General features: G+C 51.5%; 1 protein-coding gene across 1 annotated transcript in view; it reads right to left on the bottom strand.

Annotated features, from left to right (window-relative positions):
- The window catches only part of LOC140492667 (proteasome subunit beta type-6-like), a 38,808-nt gene extending 12,937 nt beyond the window's left edge, over positions 1 to 25,871 (bottom strand). Inside the window, exons 1-5 of the mRNA XM_072591709.1 lie at positions 25,692 to 25,871; positions 14,800 to 14,867; positions 13,234 to 13,365; positions 2,785 to 2,914; positions 518 to 662 (exon numbers count right to left, since the gene is read on the bottom strand). Of these exons, the coding sequence (XP_072447810.1) occupies positions 518 to 662; positions 2,785 to 2,914; positions 13,234 to 13,365; positions 14,800 to 14,867; positions 25,692 to 25,814 (598 nt within the window). The 5' untranslated portion in view covers positions 25,815 to 25,871. The remainder of the gene's footprint in view (positions 1 to 517; positions 663 to 2,784; positions 2,915 to 13,233; positions 13,366 to 14,799; positions 14,868 to 25,691) is intronic.
- Positions 25,872 to 27,240: the final 1,369 nt, after the last annotated feature.

Below are 27,240 nucleotides of genomic sequence, written 5' to 3'. Positions count from 1 at the left end.
TTGTAATTTTGTAAAAAAAATCTTTAAAATTTTCTTTTTCAATTAAAAAAACCTATATATATATATATATAAAAGAAATGCAACTACTATGCATTTCAAGCTCTTGGGTTTCTTTAGTTTGACCAGAAAACCTCATACATTAGGTAAGTGTGCAGTATTTTGAACAATATGGTATGCCTAGACATTACTTTTTAGTATAATGCTTCAAATCTCAGTAGAAACAAAATAGTACTTTGCAAGTGTGAACATTTCCTCAAACCTCATTGGCTTTTTACAAGAATGTCACATTCCGATCTCAAGCGACAGTTTAACTAAAGGTGCAATGATGGTTTAATAATTCTGTCCCCTCAAGTGCATCACCACACTTCCAAAATAGGGTTATGAAAAATTTCTTGTTAAATAATAATGGGCACTTTCAGATTTTAATTATAAATGTTTCTGAGTGGGAGATGAAATTTCTAAACATTTTCCACTTGCAGCACAAACTCACAACTATACAACTCTTCATTGAACTCACCATTTGCTGTAAAATCTAAGCACTGCTCCTTTGTCATTCCAGGTTTGTACGAGGAGTCGACATAGCCATAAATGTAGGTACTTCCAGAGCCACCAATGGAGAACGGCTGCCGTACCATCATGCCCCCCATTGGAACAGTGTAGACCTACAACCACAAACAAGGGCATTAACTCCCAGAGCAATCACACTAATTCACAGACGAATCCTGACGACATGGAGGAAGTTGTGAACTATAGCTTCCACTCATGGATACATTTAGGAGAGGGAGAAATGGAGGAAAAAGTAAAGCAGAAGGATGGATGGATTTTTAAATGTGTTAAGAGCAACTGAATCTGAATAGATCTTCACTTCTCACTTCCTATGATAAGGCTGTGAAATTGGTCAGTTCGATTTTTTTTTTCTTTTACCATACTACAGATCCTGCTCCCCCTCCCACTTTTCACAGAATGAAAAAGTTGTTCACCTGTTCATTAAAAAGCGCTACATGCTGTTCTCTTTTTATTCTTCCCATGGTCTCATCCCATGGGCAGAGTTGGGGCTTCGGTGTTCATTTAAGCAGTAGTTGTTGGTGGATGTGGATAATGCCAACACAGCCACATTTATCACCGGACCTACGTTACTGAGGCTTCTCCCTGAATTACTGTCATCTCTGTATTGGTGACAATTTCACAACTCATTTAGGGAAGAAATTACAAGACACAAAAGTGATCTCAATCCTCATGTCCAACTTACTGGCAGTAATAGATAAGAAGAAAGGTCAATTTCACTATGATACTAAGTCAAAATAAATTCTGACACAAGCAGTGGTTGAGTTACAGTGTGAAAGTTGAGCAGCAGCAGCTTAACAACAGGAGAGGAGAGTGGAACTAAAATTGTCATTGTTGGAGAGGTGGAAAGGTGGATCACCAAACACTGATCAGCTGTGGTAATTATAACAAAATAATGAGGATACAAGGAACATCGCTGCACAGTGTGGATGCCATGGATCTACAAAGTGCAAGAGAAACCCAATATGTCTGGCAGTACGTGTGACAGGAGAAACAGAGTTAATGCTTGCCATTCAATGTCGCCTCTTCAAAACTGAAGAGGCTAGAAAATTGTGGGTTTTATGGGAGAGACGCCCAGTAGAATATATGGCGTGAACACACAAAGTAAAACATAAATACATGCTAATGATAATACAAGAGAGATCAAGATACAAAGTAAGTGTTTAACGATAGGTGTGAATAGTAGAAAGTAAGTTACAGAGAGCAAACCCGTGGAAACAAGACAATTGCACAGCACACAAGATTGCACCATCAAAATGCAGGGCAGTGCTCATACTCTGAAGTTGTTGAACTCAGCACTGAGTCCTGAAGGCTGTGATGTGCCAAGGTGGGAAATGAGCTGCTGTTCCTCCAGCCTGCATTAGGTTTTACTGGAATACTGCAGCAGGAATGTCAGCACAAGATCAACACAGTGTTTCAACATGGTACTCAACTGGAAGGTAGGGGCTGTTCTTACAAACAGAGCAGGGACATTCTTCAAAACAGTTATGCAGTTTGCATTTAGTCTTGCAATGTAGACGAGACCATGCACTGAGCAGGAGTAGATGATGTGTTTTGGATCTTGGTCACAGAGGAATGAAGATGTAAAAGGGTAAGCGTTTTACCTGCAAATGCATGGGAAGATGCCATGGAGTAGTGAAAGTGTTAGGAGCGACAGAGGAATAGACAAAGGGATCATGGAAGGAACAGTTGCTGCAGAATGCAAGCAAAGGACAAAACCGTATGTTTGGTGGTGGATTCATGCTCAAAGTGGTGGAAATGGAGGAGAATAATCCTTTGAATGCAAATACTGATGGAGTGGAAAGTGAGGACTTGGGGAACTGTGTTAACGTTCAGAGGGGAAAGGAAAGGGGCAAGAATAGAAATGACTGAGGGCAAGTCCTCAACAGAGGAAAAAGACACACATATCAAAACACCCCTGTGAAATAAAATAGTCACAAGTGTGGCCTTAAAAAGGACCGCATCAATGCTGTGAGTAGGTCAGGGAAGGAAGGTGGAATCCCAGAATTATTGAAGGGGTGAACATGGAGAGAAGACACAACAACACATTAAGACGACTTCAAATATCCAAGTTAAATATGGGTCAGGGATTTAAGGTAACAATCAGAAACATTTATCTTCACTTTATTCCTTTGGTAATTGGCTAGAGCCCAACACCCCACAACGTCTTTACAACTGCAGCATTTCAGAGAAAATTAATAATGAATCTATAAACCTTACCTGTCCACCTTTTCTTTTATCCCACCCAGCAACAATGATGCCAGCCATCAGCTCTTCTCTGTATTTATAGCACATATCTTTGAACAAATTAGCAGCTGTCTGCACTAGTGGAAGTTCATCAAGTTCAATGCTGTAAAGAAAGTGAGACAGAAACTAACAGTGTGTCAAGAGATACCAAAAACAGTGAGTTAAATTCCATTTTCTTCCTCAGTGTCCTTTTAGCCTGCAGACATATATACGATTCTCACTCCACAGAGACATCCTGTGGGCCTCCAGTACCCTTGGCATACCCAACATATACTTTAGTGCCTGGGACAGAGCTCCAGGGTCCCTGGCAGTAGCATCTTGCCACTGATCAGCTAGCTGTGAATTCCAGCCGGCATCATTGAAACAAGGCATTGAATTAAGAGCTAAGAGTCATTGTTTGCATTTCTCCATGCATCTTCATAGATGACCCTTCACTCCTACCTGCACCCTCACATTCTATGCAAGTCATTTGTCTCCTGTGTATCCTTTTACCAAGTTAACTAGTGTAAAGCTTTTGCTGAAAATGTGTTGTTGGAAAAGTGCAGCAGGTCAGGCAGCATCCAAGGAGCAGGAGAATCAACGTTTCGGGAATGAAGAAGGGCTCATGCCCGAAACGTCGATTCTCCTGCTCCTTGGATGCTGCCTGACCTGCTGCGCTTTTCCAGCAACACATTTTCAGCTCCGATCTCCAGCATCTGCAATCCTCACTTTCTCCTAAAGCTTTTGCTGCTCTGTCATACAGTAAGACTTAAAGTCCAAATCAGCATATTCTGTTAATCATTCACGGCAATACAACATCTACAGAATCAATGTTCTGTTGCACATATTGGATCATAAATATTCTACAGAATCACACTGCTCTTGAAACACCAACATGGCTTCTCTTTTCACAGATGCTGCAAGACCTGCTCAGTATTTCAGCACTGTTTTTGTACAGTAGATGCCCTGCACATTTCAGCCAGTGGAGAACATGTTGACACAAATACACTTGATGCATTATACAGTGTTATGAAGCTGTACGTGTGTACTATACCTTTAAGAGAAAGTGACAGCTGGCAAGCACCAAGTTAAGCTATTCTAAATTCCGTTTTCTTCGGTTTGTGTTTCAACTGTGGTGTTTAAATAAATTGTTTCGCTTAGAGCAGAGTGGTTTGACCAGCTGCATCACTTCTGGAATATCCACTTCATATCTGTCTTTAAAATAGGAAAAGGTTGGGTCTTGGCTACCTCAAAATATTTTTGAGATGGTCTGGCCTGGTTCATAACACATGGGACAGAAATAGTTGAATGAGACCAAACATCCATTTCATGAATTGTGTTAACAACTGGTTAACCATAGTCTGGAGCCTTCAGGGGCAGGGACGAGGTGAGAAACTCTTTGACAACAGTCCCTCATGGTGCAAATAGCTCTCCCTAATTCTTCTATACCTTACACTTTGACAGCCATCCAAGGAAGGACTGGAAGTTTTAAAAGTTAATGACCTCAACCTATTGACAATAAATGGGCCTATGCTCCAGAACCAGGCAAATCCTGTATCTAATACGGTAGCCTGATTTGATAATTTGCTGATAGCAGCATTTTAATTTGAATAAAAATCTGGCTGTGAACAACCATTTTGGGCAGAGAAACATTCTGAGGCAGTCGCTGTTTCTCAACAGTGAGAAGCAAACGTGTGGAGAACTGCATACAAAATAAGTCAATCCGAGTGTTCCCCATCTGTAAACCTTGGATCAACCAGGAAATTCAAACAGGAAAACCAGACAGATAGCGTTCAAGTCAGATGATCCAGATCAATACTGGAACTCCAGATATGATCTCCGCAAAGTCATCAGGGATGCCAAGAGGCAGTACTGGAGCAAGTTAAAAACCCAAACCTAACAGACAGATTCCAGCCACCTATGGCAAGGTCTAAACAACATTACAGGATATAAAATGAAGCAGAACAAGATAGTGGACAAAGACACATCCCTCCCTGAAACACCCCATGCCTTATATGCTCGGTTTGAGCAGAATGCCAGCGGCATGGTGACACCTGCCCCAACACCTATTCCCTGGGTCACCACTGCAGACATCAGATCTCTCTTCCTGAGAGTGAACCCAAGGAAAGTGATAGGTCTGGACAGTGTCCCCATCCAAGTACTCAGATCCTCTACGGACCAACTGGCGGAGGTATTACTAACATCTTCAACCTCTCCCTCCAGCAAGCTGAAGTCCCCATTGCTTCAAGACCACCACCATCCTCATACCTAAGGAAACACATGCAATGTGCCTGAATGACTACCTATAGTAGTCCTCAATAATCATGAAGTGCATCAGCAGGCTTGCCATGGCCCACATCAATTCCAGTATCCCAGCCTGCCTCGATCCCTTAGAATCTACCTACCAAGGTAACAGGTCCACAGCGGATGCCATATCCCTAATCCTACACTCATCTCAACAACAAGGACACCTATGTTAAACTCCTGCTCATTGACTACAGCTCCGACTTCAACACCATTATCCCCTCCAGATTGATTGCAAAACACTGATCTTGTTCTTGGCTCCGCCCTCTGCATCAAGATCCTCAGCTTTCTGACCCACAGACCGCAATCAGTGAAAATAGGTAACTGCACCTCAACCATAATAACACTTGACGCTGGAGCCCTCCCCCACCTTCCCCCCACCACCACCCCCACCTCAGCTCCCTACTAAACACCTGTACACCCATAACTGTGTTGCTAAATTCCAAATGAATAGCATCAACACATTTGCTGACAACATTGTTGGACGGATATTGAACGAGTCAAAATACAGAAGGGAGATAGAGGGCTTGGTGACATGCAATGATAACAACCTCTCTCTCAACATCGGCAAGACTAAAGAATTGATCATGGATTTCAGAAAGAATAGAGGAGAACATACTCCCATCTACATCAAAGGAACAGAGGTCACGAGTGTAGACAGCTTCAAATTCCTAGGACTGACAACAACTCAATTTCCCATGGATATGCAACAGTCAAGAAGAAACAACAATGTCTCTTCTTCTTCAGTTGCTGTCTGGCTTTGGAAACATTAAGGTGCTATAAATTTAATAGGGGTTTTTGGATCGTAGATTGTTATAGAGTGGGATAACAAACCTTTAAGAGAAAGGAGGCTTAGAGTTGTAAATACTTGTTGTTTAATGGTCACTTTAAGAGTTAATGAATAAAATTGATTTTTTTTGTTAAATAGTGGAATTTGAGTAATTCTCTGTTATTCATATTTTAAGAGATTACGAGGTGGGGTGAACTTTTGTGCATTTAGTTTACCGCCTTGTCGTAACAATTAAGAGTAACATGAGCTACCCTCCAATCTGCAGGGACTCTTCCAGAGTCTAGAGAATCCTGGCAGAAGACCAATTCATCCAACATTTCTACAGCCACTTCCTTAAGTACTTTGGGATATAGATTATCAAGCGTTGGGGATTTATCAACCTTCAATCCCCTCAATTTTCCCACCTTCACTTCTCTAATATTGATATGTTATGGTTGCTCATCCCCAAGGGTCTCGTACAGCTAGATTGGAAATGATTCCTTTCTAATTATACCAAGTACCCAATCTAAGATGGCCTACTCTCTAGTTGGTTCCCCCACATATTGGTCAAGGAAACCATCCCATACATACTTTCCTCCTCTATGGCATTGTGCCTAATCTGATCTGCCCAATCTATGTGTAGATTAAAATGACCCATGATCACTGATATTCCCTTATCACATCTCGAATTTCCTGTTCAACGCCATTCCCCAACATCAGCACTGCAGTTTGGGGGTCTATATATGACACCCACTAATGTTCTTTGCCCCTTGGTATTTCTCAACTCAACACATACAGACTCCATGTTGTCAGAGCTAATATCCTTTGTCACTTTGTGTTAATTTCCTCTTTAACCATTTCCTTTTTGCCTGTCCTTCCTAAATACTGAATACCCTGGGACATTCAATACCTATGCCTGGTCACTCTGCAGCAATCTCTCTGCAATCCCAATTATATCGTACATGTTTACATATAAATTGCGTGATCAATTCATCCACTTTATTTCGAATGCTTCATGCATTTAAATATAAAACTTTTAAATTTGTTCCACTGGTAAATTATCCTACCTTTTTATAATTCCTTGTTGCATAAAGATATTCACCTGTTCTGTCCCTCACCATTATTGTCTGGTAACCATCCATCACATCGCTAACTTGCACTCTTACCTCCTCCTTTTATTTGGGTTTTCTAATTTCCCCTCTATAACTGAATCCTCCCTTCCCCCATTTAGTTTAAAGCCATACCTACATCCCTGGTTATGAGATTCATTAGGACTCTGGTCCCAGCACAGTTCAGATGAAGACCGCCACACTGGGACAGATCCCTTTTTCTTCAGTACTGGTGCCAATGCCCCATGAATTCAAATACATTTTATCCACATTTATCTTTAAGCCACTCATTTACCTGCTTAATCTTATTGACCCTATGCCAATTAGCTCATAGTAATCTGGAGATTTTCAATTTAGCTCCGAGCTGCTCACACTCCCTTAGCAGAACTTCTACCCTAGTTTTGTCTATGTCTTTTGAACCTACGTGGACTACGACCACTAGATCTTTATCCTTCCACTCCCAAGTTCGTCTGCAGCCCAGATGAGACATCCCAAACCCAAGCACCAGGCAGGCAACACAACCTTCAGGACTCTCATTCCTGGTCACATAGAGGCATAGTCACTGTTCTAATTATACTATCCCCAATTATTTGACTTTTTCAAAGTTTGTGAGAAGATTCGTAGCTCGGGTGCTCGTTGTTGTGGTTCTGTTCGCCGAGCTCGGAATTTGTGTTGCAGACGTTTCGTCCCCTGTCTAGGTGACATCCTCAGTGCTTGGGAGCCTCCTGTGAAGCGCTTCTGCGATCTTTCCTCCGGCATTTGTAGTGGTTTGAATCTGCTGCTTCCAGTTGTCAGTTCCAGCTGTCCGTTGCAGTGGCCGGTATATTGGGTCCAGGTCAATGTGCTTATTGATTGAATCTGTGGATGAGTGCCATGCATCTAGGAATTCCCTGCCTGTTCTCGGTTTGGCTTGTCCTATAATAGTAGTGTTGTCCCAGTCGAACTCATGTTGCTTGTCATCTGCGTGTGTGGCTACTAAGGATAGCTGGTCATGTCGTTTCGTGGCTAGTTGGTGTTCATGGATGCAGATTGTTAGCTGTCTTCTGGTTTGTCCTATGTGGTGTTTTGTGCAGTCCTTGCATGGGATTTTGTACACAACCCAACAGACTAGACACACTACCATACATCAAGAGCATTTCCGAACTGACAGCCAGACTACTGCGACCACGAGGACTCATAACAGCACACAAACCAACAGCCACTCTCAGAGAACAACTCACCAGAATAAAGGACCCGATACCCAGCATGAGCAAAACCAATGTAGTGCACAAAATCCCTTGCAAGGACTGCATAAAACACTACATAGGACAAACAGGAAGACAGCTAACGATCCGTATCCATGAACACCAACCAGCCACGAAACGACACGACCAGCTATCCTTAGTAGCCACACACGCAGATGACAAGCAACATGAATTTGACTCGGACAACACTACTATTATAGGACAAGCCAAACAGAGAACAGCCAGGAAATTCCTAGAAGCATGGCACTCATCCACAGATTCAATCAATAAGCACATCGACCTGGACCCAATATACCGGCCACTGCAGCGGACAGCTGGAACTGACAACCGGAAGCGGCAGAGACAAACCACTATAAATGCCGGAGGAAAGATCACAGAAGCACTTCACAGAAGGCTCCCAAGCACTGAGGATGTCACCTAGACAGGGGACGAAACGTCTGCAACACAAATTCCCAGCTCGGCGAACAGAACCACAACAATTAGACGTTTTTCTTCTCTCTCCCCACTTAAATGGCTCCCTGCACCATGGTGCCATGGTCAGTCGGCTCACCCTCTCTGAAGTCCCCATTCCCATGCACAAAGGGAGCAAGACTCTTGAACCTGTTGCACAAAGACAAGGGCTGAGGCTCCTGTAACTCTAGCTCCTGAATCCCTCTACTTGCCTTACTCTTAGCCACACCATCCTGCCCCTGACCACTGGCTGAATTTGAGTGAGTCTAAGGGGTAGGTAGCGCCCAGGTAACTTGTTGCCTCCCTGATATGTTACAATGTCTGAAGCTTAGACTCCAACTCATCGAATCTGAACCGGAGCTCCTTGAGCTACCATCATTTGCTACAGACATGATCACTGGGAACCACAATGGAGTTCACCAACCTAACATCATGCAGAAATAACACAGCGCCTGACCCTCCATCCTTATTTTAATTAGTTTTGAAATTTAAAAAAAACTAACTGTTTTCATACCACTGTGTATTTTCTCAATCTGAATGCAAAATGTAACCAATAATTTAATAAGATTCAATTTAACAGATACAAATTTAGCAGACTAGATTACAGAAATCACCAGTTGCTGAATTCTGATTGGAGTTTTTAAAACTCCTTCACTTCAGAAGATGAATTAGCAGGCAAGTAAGGCCTCAGCAATAGTAGAGACTGATACTATTTTGTGCTTCTATGTAAAGTCCAACCATACGGAGTTTAAATTTTCATATTTTAGGTCATTATTACTTTTTACTTAAATTATTATCAGCAAGAATGCTGCATTTTATCATTCACAGACCACTCAGAGAATATACCTGGCTTGGTATTGATGCAGGCACCAGCTCGTTTCACTGGATTTGCATTCCCATCATTTGAAAGATAAAAACAGTCAAAAATACCCTGCACTTTGGAGATTGGAATCACCTGTTCCTGACTGTTTACTCATTTTCAATGAAAAGGGCAGCATTTATTATTCCTCCGTTTTAGGATCTTACCCATGGTCCATTTTTTCCAGTTGAATACCCAGGAGATTAAGGGCAACACACTTACATATATAGAAAATTGGTTGAGTGGCAGGAAACAGAGATTTGGAATGGGGGTAAGGACTCAAATTGGCAGTGGTGTTCCACAGGATTCTGTGTTGCAGCATCAATTGTTTACCATCTTCATTAACGACTTAGATGATAGCATAAAAAGTTAATTATCCACATTTGCTGATGACACAAACTTGGACAGCATTGTAGATGGTGTTGGTCACAGCATAAAATTACAACAGGATATTGATAGATTAGGTAAATATACAAAGCTGTGGCAGACAGATTTTAATATAAGCAAGTATGAGATTATCCATTTCAGATTGAGAAAGGATAGACCAAAATATTTTTCTCAAAAGGAACGAAGATAAACAGAGACTTGGCTTTTTTTTAAAATGCGATACACAGGTGCAGAAAACAGTCAAGACGACTAAATGGAATACCAGCCTTTATGTCTAAAGGCCTGGAGTACAAGGATACAAACATTGTGCTGCAATTATACAAAACCCTAGCTGCAGTCAAAGTGTAGTGCAGCCAGTCAGGCAGCATCAGAGGAGCAGGTGAGTAGACACTTCAATCACAAGCTCTCATCAGGAATACGGGTGTGGCCCAAGGGGACTAAGAGATAACTGGGGAGGACAGTGCAGAGTTGGAAGGTTCGATCTGGGATAAGGTGGGGGGAGGGGAAGTGAGGAAACTGGTAAAATCCACATTGATCCTGGGTGGTTGGAGGGTCCCAAAGCAAAAGAAGAGACATTCTTCCTCCAGGCGTCGGGTGGCTAGAGTTTGGCGGTGAAGGAGACCCAGGACTTGCGTGTCCTTGGCAGAGGGAGCTAAAGTGTTTGGCCAGAGGGCGGTGGAGTTGTTTAGCACATGTGTTCCAGAGATGTTCTCTGAAACGTCCAGGTGAATGGGAGGTCAGGGTGGAAGGGTTCATGAAGTTGGCGAACTGTTCAATCTATTGTGTCTGTTACTCTCGATGTGGTCTCCTCTACATTGGGAAGACAGGACACCAACTTGCAGAATGTTTCAGAGAACGTCGCTGGGACACACAAAATCATTTATGTAGATCACAAACAGCTGAGGTCCCAACACTGAACACCACTAGCCACAACCCTCCATTCTGAAAAGCACCCTTCCACTGCTACCCTCTGTCTCCTATGACTATCTTGCCTGACACCATGTGACTTCACCTTTTGTACCAGCTTGCCTTTAGGGACCTTGCCAAAGTCTTTACTGATGTCCACGTAGACAACATAAACTGCTTTTCCCTCAATCAAGTTAGTGAGGCACAATCGCCCACGCACAAAACAACGCATTCTATCACTAATAAGTCCTTTTGCTTCTAAATGCGTATAGTTCTTGTTGCTGAGAATATTTTCCAATAATTCACCAACATCAGACTCACAGGCCTGTAGTTTCCAGGATTATCCTTGCTCCCCTACTTAACCAATGGGACAACATAGGCTATTATCTAATCTTCCAAGACCTCACAAATGGCCAAAGAGAATAGAAAGAAAGGACAAACGTCACCAATCCAGGATGACAGCTGAACCTCTGGGGTTAAGCAATGAGAAGAGATTAGACAGACCAGGCCTTTATTACCACTGGTTGAAGATTCTGGAACTGGGTGGCATACTTTAAGAATTAGGGCCAGGCCATTCAGGAGAGATGTAAAGCATAGTATGGAACACTCTTCTTCAAATAACAGCTGGTGCTATGACAACACTGCCCTTTTGATGTCTGGGAGTGTCTACTTAAACAAGAGCAGGGGAATGACCAGTTAGATGAGATTAGATTACTTACAGTGTGGAAACAGGCCCTTCGGCCCAACAAGTCCACACCGACCCTCTGAAGAGCAACCCACCCAGACCCGTTCCCCTACATTTACCCCTTCACCTAACACTATGGACAATTTAGCATGGCCAATTCACCTAACCTGCACATTTTTGGACTGTGGGAGGAAACCAGAGCACCCGGAGGAAACCCACGCAGATACAGGGAGAATGTGCAAACTCCACACAGACAGTTGCCTGAGGTGGGAATTGAACCTGGGTGTCTGGCGCTGTGAGGCAGCAGTGCTAACCACTGTACCACCGTGCCGCCGTTTAGATCTGATCTGTTGATCGTGGGATCTGTCAGCTTTATCTACTCAGTACTTTTCCATTGGCTGATATATAAAGTAAGAAGGGCTCATGCCCGAAACGTCGATTCTCCTGCTCCTGACCTGCTGCGCTTTTCCAGCAACACATTTTCAGCTCTGATCTACAGCATCTGCAGTCCTCACTTTCTCCTGATATATAAGTAGCCTTGTGTTGCAGCTTCATCAGTTTGGTAGCCCTGTCCAGCTGGGCAGAGGAAAATATCTTTCGTTTTTGAAGGAGTAAGACTTAGCATCAAGGTCTCCTTCATAATCTTATGAACAATGAATATCATACTAATGCAAACTTATCCCAATTCAGGTTTCTTCTAGTTTCGTTTTAATTTTAGCAGGCAGTCAGAAGCTGCTACAGTGAAAATAGGTCCCATGTTTCAACAGATACTTCTTGCCTGATTTTTTTCTCTGAAATCTCTCCTGCATTTGAACCTGTATTTGAATTTATCTTTTGCCAAGGGGTGTATGTATGGGATGCTGTAGAGATTGGAACGGGTACTTAGTTAAGTTATTCTAAATTCTGTTTTCCTTTGTTTGTGTTTCATCTGTAGTGTTTAAATAAATTCTATTTTGCTTAAAGCCAAGTAGTTTGATCAGCTGCACCACTCCTGGAATATCCACTTTACACCTACCATTAAAAAAAGGAAAAGGTTACAAGTCTGGACTACCCTCTTAAGATATTTTGAGGGAGGTCTAGCGTGGTCTACAACAATGCTATTTCAATCATTAAATTTAAACCAGAGATAGACAATTATTTATTAAGCAATGATAGGGGTATGGGCCCAAGGCAGGCATATGGAGTTAGGTTGCAGATCAGCCATGGTCTTATTGAAAGGCAGAGCAGGCTCGAGGGGCTGAACGGCCTTCTACAAAGGATATCACCTGAACTCAACTTTGGTAGTGGCAGAAGTTTTAATAGTAACATTTAAGAAGGAATTGGAGCAAATAATTCATAATGACACCAATTCCAAAACTATAGGGAAGCAGCACAAGGATAGGATGAATTAGGTAGCTCCACAGAGACATGTTGACAAACCAAATTGCCTCCTACAGTGCTGTCAGGATTCTCTACACCAAGCAATCCAAAATCAAACTTAGCAAACATCTTTCCAATCACTCAACTCAGCCCCATGACAGAATTAAATCCCACTCACTGTGGTACAATTACATTACTTCAAGGGTCTTAATGCAGCCACTAGCACTGCCAATATCGCTCAAAATGAATACAGATTTACATCTTAACTTTCAGTAGAAATCTATATTCATAAAGTTTTTTCATTCATAATCCATTCCTGCATTTCATCATATTTCAAACAGAATCTGGATAGTATTCACATAGCAACCAACCTGTGGAAACCAAGCTGATAGGCCACTGCATCTGCAATTGCTTGGGTATCTGCTGCAGATCCTGAGCGACAACAGAAAATCAGATCATGAATAGGGGTCAGTTTATCCGTTACCCTATTAGCGATGTATGACCTGGAGGAGAAAAAATGTAGTGCATTACAAGTAATGTTAATGATTGCAATTGCACAGGAAGGGCAGAGAGATATCATCAGGATTCTATGATCCTACAAAGAATTTGCATTTCACCAAAATTGCCATTTGGCTATTTTCACATGAGCTCACGTACTGTCTGAAAGATAAATGCCTGTAGGATAAGGGGAACTAGGAAGAGTATTGTAAATCTTAATTGGGAGTTTTATCGGACAAGTATTATAGAAGGGAAGGTAAAAGACAGGTTAGAGGAAGAAATTGTAAATAGCGGTTAATTAATTATTCTCTGTTGTACTTTATTTCTGAAAGTTGCTAATCTTTATTTTAAATAGTTCTTGGGCATTTGAATCTTTACAGATTACTGCACGGGATAAGTCTTTTCTGTGTTGCTGATTTTAAGTTCTGCAGGAGGGTATACTCTGTGTCGTAACAGGAGAAAATATCTGTCCATTTATATAGCACCAGTTGATCCCATTAAATTTGCTTATATTCAGATTCGCATTTGGGATTCTTTATCGCCCCCATCCCCAACTGCTTTATTCCTTCTAATAAAAGCTACTCACCTGCAATACTTCCATAAAGTGTCTGGACACTGGTTTCCCCATTCCCTACAGGTAGTGCCTGAAAATGCCGAGTGTTGCAAATATGTTCTACATTATAAATCCAACACTAGATTAATTTCAATGAAGCAGTAACTGAGAATAAAAGGAAAAAGCTAACTATCACAATGTGCTCTTGTTTACAAAATTTGAGGAAGTAATGTTTGTTATTCTGAGCTCCCAGCCTGGATACTGTTCAGCTGTAACAGTTTTGCAAATTTCCCCGACATTGCACCAACAGTCCAAAGTTTGTCCTCAGACTCGAAAGACTATATTTTGCAAAGACAATGTACCATTCTAACTGAAGCCTCCTGGTCTCCATAACTGTTGTTGGCTAAAGTTTCCCAGGTGTGAAAAATCACTGCTTACAGTATTAATGACAGGTTGAAAGTATCCTTCAAACTTGTAGAAAAGGAGAACTAGTTACTGACATGGGAGATGTGACACTTGTCTTTGTAGCTTAGTTCCATATGACTGACTATCATAGCATCATCAGTATGGAGGAGTTCCCTGATCAAGACACGATGTTAAGAACTTGTGGATTCAAAACACTGCAGTGTTGAAGATATTAACCAAGGCCCTCTTAACTAGACATGTAAAGTCCCATGTTACCAATCTGAAGAGAAGCAAGGGATTTCTCTTACAAAGTCAGGCCCATACTTAACTTTCAGGAGCTTATCTGAATGAATTTAACCATTAAGAATAATCAAATCTGGATATTAGAACCAATTTAAAGTAATATATGTATAACTTCAGGCCCATATGATGTCCATCAGATTCATGCCCATGTTGCAATGTCCAAAATCAGCAGACTTACCCTGTGGTGGTTCGAGAATCAGCACCAATAACAACTCCACCATCAAACTCCACAGCCATTATGGTGGTCTGTTTTAGAAGAGATAAATTTTATACGAGAATTTTTACAAATTAATCCGCCATAGGAGAGAGAAACTAAATATCCAAAGTCAGAAAAATTCAAGTATAATATGACATTGCAGAATCGCTCAATTTACAGCATACTCTACATTTAACACCAATTAAAATTATATTTGATTTATTGTTGTCATGTGCACCTAAGCACAGTGAAAAGCTTTTGTTTGTGAGCAGTACAGGGAACTCTAATAAGCGACGACATACAATCATAGGGTGCTTAGACAGAGTGAGAATACAGGTTACACTGCACAGGGCAAAACAAGATCAACATTATTTGAAGTTTGACCGTTCATTCATCTGTCTAATAACAGAGGGGAAGAAGCTGTTCTTGAACCTATTGATGCGCATGTTCAAGCTTCGGTATCTTCTGCCTGATGGAAGAAGTTGCAACAGATCATTACCAAGATGGGAAGGGTCTTTCATGATTATGGCAGCCTTTCTGTGGCAATGGTCAGCTTTTTTGTTTTGCCAACATTGACAGAGGTTGTTATAATTGTGCCATGCCACCAAGCCCTCTATCTCCTTTCTGTATTCTGACTTGTTGTTGTTCAATATCTATCCTACTACGGTGGTGTCATCAGCAAACTTGTAGGTGGCACTCGTTCGGAATTTGGCTACACAGTTGTGTATAGAGAAAATACAGTAAGGGTCTAACAATGCATCCTTGGGGGCTCCAATTTTGAGGGCTATCATGGGGAAGTGCAATTGCCCCTTCATGGGGCTGGGGGTTGGTGCTTGAGGGTGGCAGAGTCCCAAGACTGCAATGACAAATCCAGTAACAAACAACTGCACTGAAGACTTTCACCACACGAGAGGCACCACGCACTATGACCTTCTCCATAGCAAATTGGGCCAGACAATAAATTCTGGTCTGGGCATAATACACTCATTCAAATGTATAAAAGGAAACATGCTCCTTAAAACCTATTTTGGCCAAGCTTTTAGTACTGCCTTTAACTTTAGATTCTGATAATCTCACCATTTGTTCCACCCATTCCTTCCCATCCCCCCCACCCAGCCAACGGTATAGAAAGTCAGATTTAATTTTCCATACACCTTCAGTCCTGAAGAAAAGTATCACATTGGATTCAAACTCAAAAGGTTATCTCTGGTTTTCTCTCTGCAAATGCTGGCAGAGTACTGGAACAGCTCTGCTAGGGGCATGGCTGATTCTGGAGCACAAGCCTTCAGTATTATTGCCACAATGTTATCGGGACTCAGACTTTCCAGAATCCAGTGCCGCCAACCATTCTTTGATATGGCAATGATCTAGTGGTATTATCGTTAGACTTTTAATCCAGAGACCAAAGTAATGTTCTGGGGATCTGGGTTTGAATCCCACAACGGCAGATGGTGTAATTTGAACTCAGTAAAATTTGGAATTTAGAATCTAATGATGACCATGAAACTATTGTCGATTGTTGGAAAAACCCATCTGGTTCACTAATGTCCTTTAGGGAAGGAAACTGCCGTCCTTACCCGGTCTGGCCTACACGTGACTCCAGACCCTCAGCAATGTGGTTGACTCTTAATTGCCCTCTTGGTAATGAGGGATGGGCAATAAATACTGACCTAGCCAGCGCTGCCCTCATCCTGTGAATGAATTTTTTAAAACTCACATGAAGCGAATCCAATTTGCTGAGCACTGGCATTTCTGATGCTGAGGAACACTGGAGGGAGACACACTCATTCTGGCTGAGGATTGCTGTGAACGTTTCTGTCTTATCTTTTGTATTAATAGATAGTCATAGAGACTTACTGCATGGAAACAAACCCTTCAATCCAACCAATCCATGCCAAACATAATCCCAAACTAGTCTCATCAGCCTGCTCCTGGCCCATATCCCTCCAAATGGTTCCTATTCACGTATCTGTCCAAATGTCTTTTAAACGTTGTAATTGCACCCATATCCACCACTTTCTCAGAAAGTTCATTCCACATGCAAACCACCCTGTGTGAAAAATTTGCCTCAAGTCTTTTTTAAAATCTTTCTCCTCTCACCTTAAAAATGTGCCCAGTCTTGAAATCTCCAATGCCAGGGAAAAGACAACCACCAATAATTCTATCTATAAACTTCTATAAGGCCACCTCTTAGCCTCCTATTCTCCAGTGAGAAAAGTCCCAAGCTATCTCACCTTTCTTCATAACTCAGACCTTCCATACCCTACAACATCATGCTAAATCTCTTCTGAACCCTCTCCAGCTTGATAATAACTTTCCTATAACTGGATGACTAGAATTGCACGGAGTATTTCAGAAGTGACCTCACCAATGTTCTTTGTACTCTTAAAAAAACTTCTTCACTGTCTACTATGCCACCAATGTTGGTGTTACCCGCAAACTTACTAACTACACCTTCTATATTCATCCAAATCATTTATATAAGTGACAAACAAAAGAGAACCCAGAACCAATCCCTGTGGAATCCTCATCAACAACCACCCAAACTCTGTCCTGACCATACTCTCCCCAACCTGCCCCCATCCACCAGCGAACGCCCCACTCGCCAGCCCCTCGCCATCCCCCCTCACCAGCCCCCCTCGCCATCCCCCCTCGCCATCCCCCCTCGCCATCCCCTCGCCATTCCCCCTCGCCAGCCCCCCTCGCCAGCCCCCCTCGCCAGCCCCCCTCGCCAGCCCCCCTCGCCATTCCCCCTCACCATCCCCTCACCATCCCCCCTCGCCATCCCCTCACCATCCCCCCTCGCCATCCCCTCACCATCCCCCCTCGCCAGCCCCTCACCATCCCCCCTCGCCAGCCCCTCACCATCCCCCCTCGCCAGCCCCTCACCAGCCCCCCTGACCAGCCCCCCTGACCAGCCCCTCACCATCCCCCCTCACCAGCCCCTCACCAGCCCCCCTCACCAGCCCCCCTCACCAGCCCCCCTCACCAGCCCCCCTCACCAGCCCCCCTCACCAGCCCCCCTCACCAGCCCCCCTCGCCATCCCCTCACCATCCCCCCTCGCCATCCCCTCACCATCCCCCCTCACCAGCCCCTCACCATCCCCCCTCGCCAGCCCCTCACCATCCCCCCTCGCCAGCCCCTCACCAGCCCCCCTGACCAGCCCCCCTGACCAGCCCCTCACCATCCCCCCTCACCAGCCCCTCACCATCCCCCCTCACCAGCCCCCCTCACCAGCCCCCCTCACCAGCCCCCCTCACCATCCCCCCTCACCAGCCCCTCACCATCCCCCCTCACCAGCCCCCCTCACCAGCCCCCCTCACCAGCCCCCCTCACCAGCCCCTCACCATCCCCCCTCACCATCCCCCCTCACCAGCCCCTCACCATCCCCCCTCACCAGCCCCCCTCACCAGCCCCCCTCACCAGCCCCCCTCACCAGCCCCCCTCACCATCCCCCCTCGCCAGCCCCTCACCATCCCCCCTCACCAGCCCCTCGCCAGCCCCCCTCGCCAGCCCCTCACCATCCCCCCTCACCATCCCCCCCTCACCATCCCCCCTCGCCAGCCCCTCACCATCCCCCCTCGCCAGCCCCTCGCCATCCCCCCTCGCCAGCCCCTCACCATCCCCCCTCACCAGCCCCTTACCAGCCCCTCACCATCCCCCCTCACCAGCCCCTCACCATCCCCCCTCACCAGCCCCTCACCATCCCCCCTCACCAGCCCCTCACCATCCCCCCTCACCAGCCCCTCACCATCCCCCCTCACCATCCCCCCTCGCCAGCCCCTCACCATCCCCCCTCACCATCCCCCCTCGCCAGCCCCTCACCATCCCCCCTCGCCAGCCCCTCACCATCCCCCCTCGCCAGCCCCCCTCACCATCCCCCCTCACCAGCCCCTCACCATCCCCCCTCACCAGCCCCCCTCACCAGCCCCCCTCACCATCCCCCCTCACCAGCCCCCCCTCACCAGCCCCCCTCACCAGCCCCCCTCACCAGCCCCCCTCACCAGCCCCCCTCACCAGCCCCTCACCATCCCCCCTCACCAGCCCCTCACCATCCCCCCTCACCAGCCCCTCACCATCCCCCCTCGCCAGCCCCTCACCATCCCCCCTCGCCAGCCCCCCTCACCAGCCCCTCACCATCCCCCCTCACCAGCCCCCCTCACCAGCCCCTCACCATCCCCCCTCACCAGCCCCTCACCATCCCCCCTCACCATCCCCCCTCGCCAGCCCCTCACCATCCCCCCTCACCAGCCCCTCACCATCCCCCCTCACCAGCCCCTCACCATCCCCCCTCACCAGCCCCTCACCATCCCCCCTCACCATCCCCCCTCACCAGCCCCTCACCAGCCCCCCTCACCAGTCCCTCACCATCCCCCCACCATCCCCCCTCACCAGCCCCTCACCATCCCCCCTCGCCAGCCCCCCACCATCCCCCCTCGCCAGCCCCCCTCACCAGCCCCTCGCCAGCCCCCCTCACCAGCCCCTCACCATCCCCCCTCGCCAGCCCCTCACCAGCCCCCCTCACCATCCCCCCTCGCCAGCCCCTCACCATCCCCCCTCGCCAGCCCCTCACCATCCCCCCTCGCCAGCCCCTCACCATCCCCCCTCGCCAGCCCCTCACCATCCCCCCTCGCCAGCCCCTCACCATCCCCCCTCGCCAGCCCCTCACCATCCCCCCTCGCCAGCCCCTCACCAGCCCCCCTCACCATCCCCCCTCACCATCCCCCCACCATCCCCCCTCGCCAGCCCCTCACCATCCCCCCTCGCCAACCCCCTCGCCAGCCCCTCACCATCCCCCCTCACCAGCCCCCCTCACCAGCCCCCCTCACCAGTCCCTCACCAGCCCCCCTCACCATCCCCTCACCAGCCCCCCTCACCAGCCCCCCTCACCAGCCCCCCTCACCAGCCCCCCTCGCCAGCCCCTCACCATCCCCCCTCACCATCCCCCCTCACCATCCCCCCTCACCAGCCCCTCACCATCCCCCCTCACCAGCCCCTCACCATCCCCCCTCACCAGCCCCTCACCATCCCCCCTCACCAGCCCCTCACCATCCCCCCTCACCAGCCCCTCACCATCCCCTCACCATCCCCCCTCACCAGCCCCTCACCATCCCCCCTCACCAGCCCCCCTCACCAGCCCCCCTCGCCAGCCCCTCACCATCCCCCCTCACCATCCCCCCTCACCAGCCCCTCACCATCCCCCCTCACCAGCCCCTCACCAGCCCCTCACCATCCCCCCTCACCAGCCCCTCACCATCCCCCCTCACCAGCCCCTCACCATCCCCCCTCACCAGCCCCTCACCATCCCCCCTCACCATCCCCCCTCGCCAGCCCCTCACCATCCCCCCTCACCAGCCCCCCTCGCCAGCCCCCCTCACCAGCCCCTCACCATCCCCCCTCACCAGCCCCCCTCACCATCCCCCCTCACCAGTCCCTCACCATCCCCCCTCACCAGCCCCTCACCAGCCCCCCTCACCAGCCCCCCTCACCAGTCCCTCACCAGCCCCCCTCACCAGCCCCCCTCACCAGCCCCCCTCGCCATCCCCTCACCATCCCCCCTCGCCAGCCCCTCACCATCCCCCCTCGCCAGCCCCTCACCATCCCCCCTCACCATCCCCCCTCACCATCCCCCCTCACCATCCCCCCTCACCAGCCCCTCACCATCCCCCCTCACCATCCCCTCACCAGCCCCCCTCACCAGCCCCCCTCACCAGCCCCCCTCACCAGCCCCCCTCACCAGTCCCTCACCATCCCCCCTCACCAGCCCCCCTCACCAGTCCCTCACCATCCCCCCTCACCAGCCCCCCTCACCAGTCCCTCACCATCCCCCCTCACCAGTCCCTCACCATCCCCCCTCGCCAGCCCCTCACCATCCCCCCTCGCCAGCCCCTCACCATCCCCCCTCACCAGCCCCCCTCACCAGCCCCCCTCACCAGTCCCTCACCAGCCCCCCTCACCAGTCCCTCACCATCCCCCCTCACCAGCCCCTCACCATCCCCCCTCACCAGCCCCCCTCACCAGCCCCCCTCGCCAGCCCCCCTCGCCAGCCCCCCTCGCCAGCCCCCCTCGCCATCCCCCCTCGCCAGCCCCTCGCCATCCCCTCACCATCCCCCCTCGCCATCCCCTCACCATCCCCCCTCGCCATCCCCTCACCATCCCCCCTCGCCAGCCCCTCACCATCCCCCCTCGCCAGCCCCTCACCATCCCCCCTCGCCAGCCCCTCACCATCCCCCCTCGCCAGCACCTCACCATCCCCCCTCGCCAGCCCCTCACCATCCCCCCTCGCCAGCCCCTCACCATCCCCCCTCACCATCCCCCCTCGCCAGCCCCTCACCATCCCCCCTCGCCAGCCCCTCACCATCCCCCCTCGCCAGCCCCTCACCATCCCCCCTCGCCAGCCCCTCACCATCCCCCCTCGCCAGCCCTTCACCAGCCCCCCTCACCAGCCCCTCACCATCCCCCCTCACCAGCCCCTCACCAGCCCCCCTCACCACCCCCCTCACCAGTCCCTCACCAGCCCCCCTCACCATCCCCCCTCACCAGTCCCTCACCATCCCCCCTCGCCATCCCCTCACCATCCCCCCTCACCAGTCCCTCACCATCCCCCCTCGCCATCCCCTCACCATCCCCCCTCGCCATCCCCTCACCATCCCCCCTCGCCAGGCCCTCACCATCCCCCCTCGCCATCCCCTCACCATCCCCCCTCACCATCCCCCCTCACCAGTCCCTCACCATCCCCCCTCGCCATCCCCTCACCATCCCCCCTCGCCAGGCCCTCACCATCCCCCCTCGCCATCCCCTCACCATCCCCCCTCACCATCCCCCCTCACCAGCCCCTCACCATCCCCCCTCACCATCCCCCCTCACCAGCCCCTCACCATCCCCCCTCGCCAGCCCCTCGCCATCCCCTCACCATCCCCCCTCGCCATCCCCTCACCATCCCCCCTCGCCATCCCCCCTCGCCAGCCCCTCACCAGCCCCTCACCATCCCCCCTCACCATCCCCCCTCACCAGCCCCTCACCATCCCCCCTCACCATCCCCCCTCACCAGCCCCTCGCCATCCCCTCACCATCCCCCCTCGCCAGCCCCTCACCATCCCCCCTCACCAGCCCCTCACCATCCCCCCTCACAATCCCCTCACCATCCCCCCTCACCAGCCCCTCACCATCCCCCCTCGCCAGCCCCTCGCCATCCCCTCGCCATCCCCTCGCCATCCCCCCTCGCCATCCCCTCACCATCCCCCCTCGCCAGCCCCTCACCATCCCCCCTCGCCAGCCCCCCTCGCCATCCCCTCACCATCCCCCCTCGCCAGCCCCTCACCATCCCCCCTCACCATCCCCCCTCGCCAGCCCCTCACCATCCCCCCTCACCAGCCCCTCACCATCCCCCCTCGCCAGCCCCTCACCATCCCCCCTCGCCAGCCCCTCGCCAGCCCCTCACCATCCCCCCTCACCATCCCCCCTCACCAGTCCCTCACCATCCCCCCTCACCAGCCCCTCACCATCCCCCCTCACCATCCCCCCTCACCAGTCCCTCACCATCCCCCCTCGCCAGCCCCTCACCATCCCCCCTCACCAGCCCCTCACCATCCCCCCTCGCCATCCCCTCACCATCCCCCCTCACCAGCCCCTCGCCATCCCCCCTCGCCAGCCCCTCGCCATCCCCCCTCGCCAGTCCCTCACCATCCCCCCTCACCAGCCCCCCTCACCAGCCCCCCTCACCAGCCCCCCTCGCCAGCCCCCCTCGCCAGCCCCCCTCGCCATCCCCTCACCATCCCCCCTCGCCATCCCCTCACCATCCCCCCTCGCCAGCCCCTCACCATCCCCCCTCACCAGCCCCTCACCATCCCCCCTCACCAGCCCCTCACCATCCCCCCTCACCAGCCCCCCTCGCCAGCCCCTCACCATCCCCCCTCACCATCCCCCCTCACCAGCCCCCCTCACCAGTCCCTCACCATCCCCCCTCACCAGCCCCCCTCACCAGTCCCTCACCATCCCCCCTCACCAGCCCCCCTCACCAGTCCCTCACCATCCCCCCTCACCATCCCCCCTCACCATCCCCCCTCACCATCCCCCCTCACCAGCCCCCCTCACCAGTCCCTCACCATCCCCCCTCACCAGCCCCTCACCATCCCCCCTCACCAGCCCCTCACCATCCCCCCTCACCAGCCCCCCTCACCATCCCCCCTCACCAGTCCCTCACCAGCCCCTCACCATCCCCCCTCACCAGCCCCTCACCAGCCCCCCTCACCATCCCCCCTCACCAGCCCCCCTCACCATCCCCCCTCACCAGTCCCTCACCAGCCCCTCACCATCCCCCCTCACCAGCCCCTCACCAGCCCCTCACCAGCCCCCCTCACCAGCCCCCCTCACCATCCCCCCTCACCAGTCCCTCACCAGCCCCCCTCACCAGTCCCTCACCATCCCCCCTCACCAGCCCCTCACCAGCCCCCCTCACCAGCCCCCCTCACCAGTCCCTCACCATCCCCCCTCACCAGCCCCCCTCACCAGCCCCCCTCGCCAGCCCCCCTCACCATCCCCCCTCGCCAGCCCCTCACCATCCCCCCTCGCCAGCCCCTCACCATCCCCCCTCGCCAGCCCCTCACCATCCCCCCTCGCCAGCCCCTCACCATCCCCCCTCACCAGCCCCTCACCATCCCCCCTCACCATCCCCCCTCGCCAGCCCCTCACCATCCCCCCTCGCCAGCCCCTCACCATCCCCCCTCGCCAGCCCCTCACCATCCCCCCTCACCAGCCCTTCACCAGCCCCCCTCACCAGCCCCTCACCATCCCCCCTCACCACCCCCCTCACCAGTCCCTCACCATCCCCCCTCACCAGTCCCTCACCATCCCCCCTCACCAGCCCCTCACCAGCCCCCCTCACCATCCCCCCTCACCATCCCCCCTCACCAGCCCCTCACCATCCCCCCTCACCAGCCCCCCTCACCAGTCCCTCACCATCCCCCCTCGCCAGCCCCTCACCATCCCCCCTCGCCATCCCCTCACCATCCCCCCTCACCATCCCCCCTCACCAGTCCCTCACCATCCCCCCTCGCCATCCCCTCACCATCCCCCCTCACCATCCCCCCTCACCAGTCCCTCACCATCCCCCCTCGCCATCCCCCCTCACCAGTCCCTCACCATCCCCCCTCACCATCCCCCCTCACCATCCCCCCTCACCAGTCCCTCACCATCCCCCCTCACCATCCCCCCTCGCCATCCCCTCACCATCCCCCCTCACCAGTCCCTCACCATCCCCCCTCACCATCCCCCCTCACCATCCCCCCTCACCATCCCCTCGCCATCCCCCTCGCCATCCCCCTCACCAGCCCCCCTCACCAGCCCCCCTCACCATCCCCCCTCACCAGCCCCCCTCACCAGCCCCCCTCACCAGCCCCCCTCGCCAGCCCCTCGCCATCCCCCCTCGCCATCCCCCCTCACCATCCCCCCTCGCCATCCCCCCTCACCAGCCCCTCACCATCCCCCCTCACCAGCCCCTCACCATCCCCCCTCACCAGTCCCTCACCATCCCCCCTCACCAGTCCCTCACCATCCCCTCACCATCCCCCCTCACCATCCCCCCTCACCAGCCCCTCACCATCCCCCCTCACCAGTCCCTCACCATCCCCCCTCACCAGTCCCTCACCATCCCCTCACCATCCCCCCTCGCCATCCCCCCTCACCAGTCCCTCACCATCCCCCCTCACCAGCCCCCCTCACCATCCCCCCTCACCATCCCCCCTCACCATCCCCCCTCACCAGTCCCTCACCATCCCCCCTCACCATCCCCCCTCGCCATCCCCTCACCATCCCCCCTCACCAGTCCCTCACCATCCCCCCTCACCATCCCCCCTCACCATCCCCTCGCCATCCCCCTCACCAGCCCCCCTCACCAGCCCCCCTCACCATCCCCCCTCACCATCCCCCCTCACCAGCCCCCCTCGCCAGCCCCCCTCACCATCCCCCCTCGCCAGCCCCTCGCCATCCCCTCGCCATCCCCCCTCACCATCCCCCCTCACCATCCCCCCTCGCCATCCCCCCTCACCAGCCCCTCACCATCCCCCCTCGCCAGCCCCTCACCATCCCCCCTCGCCAGCCCCTCACCATCCCCCCTCGCCAGCCCCTCACCATCCCCCCTCGCCAGCCCCTCACCATCCCCCCTCGCCAGCCCCTCACCATCCCCCCTCGCCAGCCCCTCACCATCCCCCCTCGCCAGCCCCTCACCATCCCCCCTCGCCAGCCCCTCACCATCCCCCCTCGCCAGCCCCTCACCATCCCCCCTCGCCAGCCCCCCTCACCATCCCCCCTCACCATCCCCCCTCACCATCCCCCCTCACCAGCCCCCCTCACCAGCCCCTCACCATCCCCCCTCGCCAGCCCCTCGCCATCCCCTCGCCATCCCCCCTCACCATCCCCCCTCACCATCCCCCCTCGCCAGCCCCCCTCACCATCCCCCCTCACCATCCCCCCTCACCATCCCCCCTCACCAGCCCCCCTCACCAGCCCCTCACCATCCCCCCTCACCAGCCCCTCACCATCCCCCCTCACCATCCCCCCTCGCCAGCCCCTCACCATCCCCCCTCGCCAGCCCCTCACCATCCCCCCTCGCCAGCCCCCCTCACCATCCCCCCTCACCATCCCCCCTCACCATCCCCCCTCACCAGCCCCCCTCACCATCCCCCCTCACCAGTCCCTCACCAGCCCCTCACCATCCCCTCACCAGCCCCCCTCACCAGCCCCTCACCATCCCCTCACCAGCCCCGCCAGCCCCATTCCATGTTCCCAAAAAACTGCTGCATCATCGGGGGGGGGGGGGGGGGGGGGGACCCACAAACTGCAGCCTCCCGCCCTGGGACCCCGCTCTCATACTCACTCCCGTGCTGACTTCCGGGCTCATCCATTCAGGGTAGAGACTGGACCCACACAGAGCTGGATCGGGGACGAAGTGACGGCTCATAGCCGGCGCCACGGTCTCAAACAAGGTCGCCATCTGCATGGACACAAACAGGATGCCGGGAACGCGGAGGACCAAGCGCCGTACGGCTTGCCGGGAACGCGGAGGACCAAGCGCCGTACGGCTTGCCGGGAATGCGGAGGACCAGGTGCCGTGGGGTTTGCCGGGAAATGTAGTTTAATTGCTGAATAAGATCAAAAATCACATGATACCAGGTTATAGTCCAACTGGTTTACTTGAAAATATTAGCGTTTGGGGTATTGCCCCTTCATCAGGTGCTAGTGAGAAAGGAAGACCTTAGTCACTGAATTTATAAGGAAAAAGTCAAAGGGTCGCTCACTGGCGCCTGTTGAAGGGGCAGTGCTCCAAATATACCTGTTGGACTATAACTCGGTGTTGTATGAGTTTTGACCTTGCCCACCTCTAGCCCAACACCAGCATCTCCACATCATATTTGATCAATATTTTAATCACAAGAACTCCCTGACCAGAATGTGCACTTAACAGTAAAGTGTTCCCAAAGTGTTTCCCAGGATGATTATCGAAAGAACAATTTGACATTGAGGGAGATAATTCGCCAGAGGGTGTAATCCAATTAAATACAGAGGATGGAGAAACTGTTCCCGTTAATGGAAGGATGGAGGGGCAGAGGGCATGAGGAGGAGCATTGTCACACGGCGAATGGTTAGGATCTGCAATGCACTGCCAGAGGGCCAACAAACCCATTCAGCCTCTCAAGTCTGCTCTGCTATTCAATCAGAGCATGGTTGATCTATGTTTCTAATTCGTCAGAGAAGACTCTAAACATAGAAGATAGGGCCATTCAGCCCTTCAAGCCAGCTTCACCATTCATCACGATCATGGCTGATCATCCAACTGAACAGTCGAATTCTGCTTTCTCCCTATAACCTTTGATCCTATTCGCCTCAAGTTACATCTAACTGCCCCTTGAATACATTCAACGTTTTGGCATTCACTACTCCCTGCAGTAATGAATTCCATAGGTTCACCACTCTTTGGGTGAAGAAATGCCTCCTCATCTCTGTCCTAAATGGTCCACCCCGAATCCTTAGACTGTGATGCCTGGTTCTGGACACAACCACCATCAGGAACATCCTCCCAGCATCTATCCTATCTAATCCTGTTAGAACTTTATAAGTCTTTATGAAATCCCCTCTCACTCGTCTGAACTCCAGCAGAAACAATCCTAACCTAGTCAATTCGTCCGTCCCACCATCCCTAAAATCAGCCTGGGAAACCTTCACTGCACTCAGTGGAGAGCAAGAGCATCCTTCCTCAGAAAAGGAGACTGAAACTGCACACAATACTCTAGGTGTGGCCTCACCAAGTCTTTGTATAACTGTAACAACATATCCCTGCTCCTGTACTCGAAACCTTTCACAATGAAGTTAAAAATCACACAACACCAGGTTATAGTCCAACAGATTTAATTGGAAGCACACTAGCT

Source organism: Chiloscyllium punctatum, chromosome 21, assembly GCF_047496795.1.
Source record: "Chiloscyllium punctatum isolate Juve2018m chromosome 21, sChiPun1.3, whole genome shotgun sequence".
NCBI classification, from domain to species: domain Eukaryota; kingdom Metazoa; phylum Chordata; class Chondrichthyes; order Orectolobiformes; family Hemiscylliidae; genus Chiloscyllium; species Chiloscyllium punctatum.
The sequence above is the reverse complement of the archived record's forward strand: the minus strand, read 5'-3'. Positions and strand labels throughout refer to the sequence as shown.